General features: G+C 48.7%; 1 protein-coding gene across 1 annotated transcript in view; it reads left to right on the top strand.

The window, feature by feature from the left end:
• Window positions 1-2,500, top strand: part of LOC134101617 (uncharacterized) — an 8,242-nt gene that overhangs the window by 844 nt on the left and 4,898 nt on the right. The window contains exons 1-2 of the mRNA XM_062555323.1: window positions 1-434; window positions 1,082-1,266. The exon at window positions 1-434 is cut by the window's left edge and continues 844 nt beyond it. Coding sequence (XP_062411307.1) covers window positions 1-434; window positions 1,082-1,266 — 619 coding nt within the window. The remainder of the gene's footprint in view (window positions 435-1,081; window positions 1,267-2,500) is intronic.

The following is a 2,500-nucleotide window of genomic DNA, read 5'->3' as shown; positions in this document are numbered from 1 at the left end:
ACGAGAACAAAGCGATTGGCAAGAATCTGCTTGGCACCAGGATGCAGATGCTGTCGCGTGCGGCCAAACTGTCCAAGACCTACACTAACCACTGCATCGGCGCCGTCTCCATAGCAACGCTGAACAGCATCGCCGGCATTGGGTCAAAGTTAGCTCCCTCTCAGCGCATCCCACCGGAAACGGTCCAGCTACTGCTGCCGTATGTGCACGTGGAGGAGGAGGAGGATGCAACCGCACTCAAACCGCAGAGAGCGAGCAAGCGCCCCAGGAGTCTAGTCTATCCGGTAAATGCGGCAGAAACGGAGGCTTCGCCACCGAAAAAGCGACACGAGGACACTCCGGCCATAAAGACTGCGGCGGACTCTGCTCCACAGCCGACTGCACACGACCGGAACTGTCAGGCTGCCTCCCCTGCTGCGGCGCCCCAAGCGCAGGTAGGCAGACGGAGACGCTTGCTTCGGCTCACAGAAGAAAATGCCTTCTGTTTGAGTGTGTGTTGGGGAATTTTTCGTTCTCCAGAGGTAACGCCACTTTCTGTCAAATACATGAAAAGATCATTTTGGTCAACATAATGTACGGCTTGCTTTTTGAGGAATTGCCATTCCTTCGAGAAAACAGTAGCCTATTTAGTTTAACCGTTTAGGTCTGGCAATGGTCGCTTGTTTCGGTTCAAGCTGAAAGCTGACGTTTTCCATTATATACCCCAAAAGATAAGAATGTTGGAGCTTGACCCATTCTCTGTTTTGCTGTTAGGTCTTCTGTTGCATTTGTTTACAATCAGACATATGGGAATGTGGACACATTTATTAAATACTTATTTTTTGGAAAGTGTTTCTTCAATGGTGATCAAGTTGAATTACATTGCAGACTTCACTGCAATTCATGTTGTAAGCGTTCATATACAAATTCAAATACTTTACTCTGGTTTAAGAACATTCAAATTCCTGTAGCCTGTGTGTGTGTGTGTGTGTGTGTGTGTGTGTGTGTGTGTGTGTGTGTGTGTGTGTGTGTGTGTGTGTGTGTGTGTGTGTGTGTGTGTGTAATAGAGAAGGCTTTGCCAAACTGTTTTATGTGTGTGCAGGACACTCACCAGAGCAGCATGTCAGGTCGCCCCCTGCTGGTACAGTCACCTGCCTCCCCTATCGGTTGCCATGGGATACCCACGCCAGCTCAGCTCAGCAAAACCAACGCACCGGTCCATATCGATGTGGGAGGCCATATGTACACCAGCAGTCTCGCCACACTGACAAAGTACCCCGAGTCAAGGTACACACACACACACACACACACACACACACACACACACACACACACACTGAAAGTAAAGACACAGCATACCTTGGTAACAGTTATTGTGATGGTCCCCCCCGAAGCATTTTCCCCTGCTCAAACATTGGTCGAGTTAGCTCTATCAACTGAATGGTTTAGTGGAGGCACTAATGGACCGCTACCGATGCGTTGGCATCAGGTGTGTATGTGTGTGTGACATGGACGCAGCGGTACTGGTAGCAGCAGAGTGTAGAAGCCATCAGGCAAGTGTTACTTAAATACACTCCTGGTTTACATTCCAATGCCTCAGTTTATGAGTACAGACCGTATTTGTGCTACTGGAGAAGTTTAGTGGGCTACTATTCCAGGCATTTTAAGTGGGGCAATTTACGAGATACACTGTTGGTTCCATTAGTGCCTGCACTAAGCCATTCAACTGCCATTCATTCTAACTCAAGCTACGTCCGTCCTTTGTTGGACCAAGGTCAAAAACCCTCTGGGGGCGGGGGTGCTGTGGCGCAACAGGCTACAGCACTCGTGCCATGAACTAGTCCAAGTGCCCATGGGGACCCAGGTTCAAGTCCAACCTGCAGTCATTTCCCAGTCCCGCCCCCGTCTCTCTCTCCTGCCTTCTTCCTGTCTCTCTCTACTGTCCTATACAAATAAAGGCAAAAAGCCTCAAAAAATATACTTTCAAAAGCTACTGTTCGGCTCAAGGTCATGGTACAAAGGACCCTAGGGTGAAATGATTCAAAACCATCCCTTTAATCCCTTTAATGAAACCATCCCTTTAATCCCTTTAATGAAACTCCAGAGGCATCTATAGAGATCAGCCACCTCGTGACGATATCTTTGCCACTAACACACAGGGTCTGCTAGGATGTACTGTAAGCTTGTTGCAGTGTTGCATGCTCTGATTTATGCAACAACTATTTATGCAATGGAGAGAGACGCAGCTAAGCTGAAGGCAGGACTCGACTGCCTCCGGTCACAGCGCTCCCTGTTTTCTCCGGCAGCAGTGTGTGTTCACGGTGCTGCTGCTGTTCAGGAGAACAAGTGAGGAAGTAAGGAATGAACGACGACCGAAGAGACTCGCTAATGAGCTGATGTGGTGAAGTGCGGCGTGTATCACCGGTGGACATTGTATCGATCGCTTTCTTAAACATTCCAGGAATGGAAAGCTGTTTGTTTTTCCCACCACACCTCGTAGTCATTTGGCATCCTTTGATGT

This window comes from Sardina pilchardus, chromosome 15, assembly GCF_963854185.1.
Source record: "Sardina pilchardus chromosome 15, fSarPil1.1, whole genome shotgun sequence".
NCBI lineage: Eukaryota > Metazoa > Chordata > Actinopteri > Clupeiformes > Clupeidae > Sardina > Sardina pilchardus.
The sequence above is the reverse complement of the archived record's forward strand: the minus strand, read 5'-3'. Positions and strand labels throughout refer to the sequence as shown.